The 1,799-nt window shown below is 61.5% G+C and overlaps 1 protein-coding gene across 1 annotated transcript; it reads right to left on the reverse strand.

Moving 5' to 3' along the window:
• Positions 1–95: 95 nt before the first annotated feature.
• On the reverse strand, positions 96–1,553 carry BESB_051170 (uncharacterized protein; the record flags this gene model as incomplete). Its single annotated transcript, XM_029363552.1, has 3 exons — positions 96–160; positions 274–930; positions 1,445–1,553. 3 exons carry the CDS (start codon positions 1,551–1,553, stop codon positions 96–98), a joined length of 831 nt encoding a protein of 276 aa, XP_029214987.1.
• Between the last annotated feature and the right edge of the window lie 246 nt (positions 1,554–1,799).

Consider the following 1,799-nt stretch of genomic DNA (forward strand, 5'->3'; position numbering starts at 1 on the left):
TGATGCGTGTCTTCGTTCCTCGCCCTGCTTTCGCAGGTACCCCGGTGAACACCCCCCCCTGCACACGCTGGTGCTCCCACTCTCCGTCTTCCTCCTCAAGAGGTCCACCCCTCGCATCTTCCAGGCCAAGCGGATTTGCCCACTGCAGTTTCGCAGCTTCCTGGAGATCAAATCGTACAGAACTTGTAGCCCCAGCCCGACTGCGCCGCGTCCTTGCCTGACTGACCCTGCATGCACGGCCGGACAACCCCCCATTCAGTCCTTGCCCGTCACCTTGGAAAGCGGGCCCAAGGTCGTTTCTCTTCCTAAGCCGGCGTCCGGGCCGCCGCAGCTGCCAGCGCCCGACGCGGCTCGAGGCTCCACTCGAGAACGCACTGCCTGCCTCCCGGCAGAGCAAAAACAGATGACTGTGTAGACGATGCACACGAGGACGAGGGCGGCACCGGAGAAGCGGCGGGAGCTGAGCCGCCCGCTTGAAGGCGCGTCTGACTTTCCTCAGTTCTGTTCTCGCGCGGGAACGCGGACAGGCGCGCAGCGTCCTCATTCTGGAGCTGCTGCCTTTCGCCCCGTGCGGCCCGTCCAGCTGCTGCGCCCTCGTCGCCTCAGCATTTCCATTCTGTTCTTGATGTTCGCCGCTGCATTTCGCACGAGCCCGCCGGAGCGCTCGTCTCTGCAGGGCCGCAAATCGTTCTGCCCCAAAGCGCTGGAGGATCTCCTCCCGAGCCTCCCGAATCTCGTGGGGCTGCATGCGGCTCAAAATATGAAGATTTTCGTTTTCAATCTCCGCAGCCAATGCCTTGCCACCGCCCCAGGTCCTGAAACGCTCGTGCTGCCACGGTCGCTGAAGCTGCTTGCTGCCGTCGCACCGGTAGGCCCCGTTTTCGGTCGCAAGCCTCCTGGTGTGCCGGCGTTGTCGTCGCCCCCCGACGACTGTGACATGGCAGGAGCGACCGATGGACTGCCTTCGGAAAACCGAAGGGAGCCTCTATAGCTGCGTTCGAAGGCAGAAAGGACAAAGGCCCGCTGCTGCCTGGCGGATATGAGTCTGACGGTGGCGCAACGGAGGCCGCCTGAGGCGGACACGGAGCGGGCGTCGCGTGCGCATCTGCAGAGGAAGTATTCTTTTCGATGACACTTCCGAGCACAAACCCCGAGAGTGCGCTGTCTTCCTCCGCTTCCCTGATAGACAGCTGAGCTATTTCAGCATCTTGCAATCCACCGGCGAGCACCCCCACCCCGCCTCCGCTGCAGGCGTCTGGCGGGCGTCTTACGGCTCTGCGTGTCGCACAGGCCCTGCGAATGCACACACATTGTCAGCCGCTCCGACTTGTGAGACACTAGCAAAGAGCCGCGAAGGACAGGGCCAAAACGCACACAAAAAGCCCACCTAAAACCTCAGAGAGCTCCGAAGAAGCTGGGAAAACAAGCATCGCGTGAAACTGACCGGCCTTTGCCTGAGCCACAGAAAGGCGCATGACCTCTACTTCAAGGGAGAAGGCAGACGCAGAAGGCACGCCGAGTTCGCGTCCCTTGGCTACAATCCAGGGTTGCATGAACGCACAACCCGAGTGCGTAAAGACTGTGAAACACGCTGGAGGCTTTCCATGCTGCGTGCTGCTCAGTGCGACGCTCCCGAAAAACAGAACATGTGCCCCGCCTACTTACCCGTGGCATCTTCACTGGCTGCAAAAGGATTGAGAGTGAGTCGAGTGCTTCTCTCAGGGGCGAAGAGCGAACAAGTCGGAGCTCCACCTAGCGCGCCCCTGTCGACAGAAAACGGGGAACAATCTCCGCGGCGC

Source organism: Besnoitia besnoiti (assembly GCF_002563875.1).
Source record: "Besnoitia besnoiti strain Bb-Ger1 chromosome Unknown contig00036, whole genome shotgun sequence".
NCBI lineage: Eukaryota > Apicomplexa > Conoidasida > Eucoccidiorida > Sarcocystidae > Besnoitia > Besnoitia besnoiti.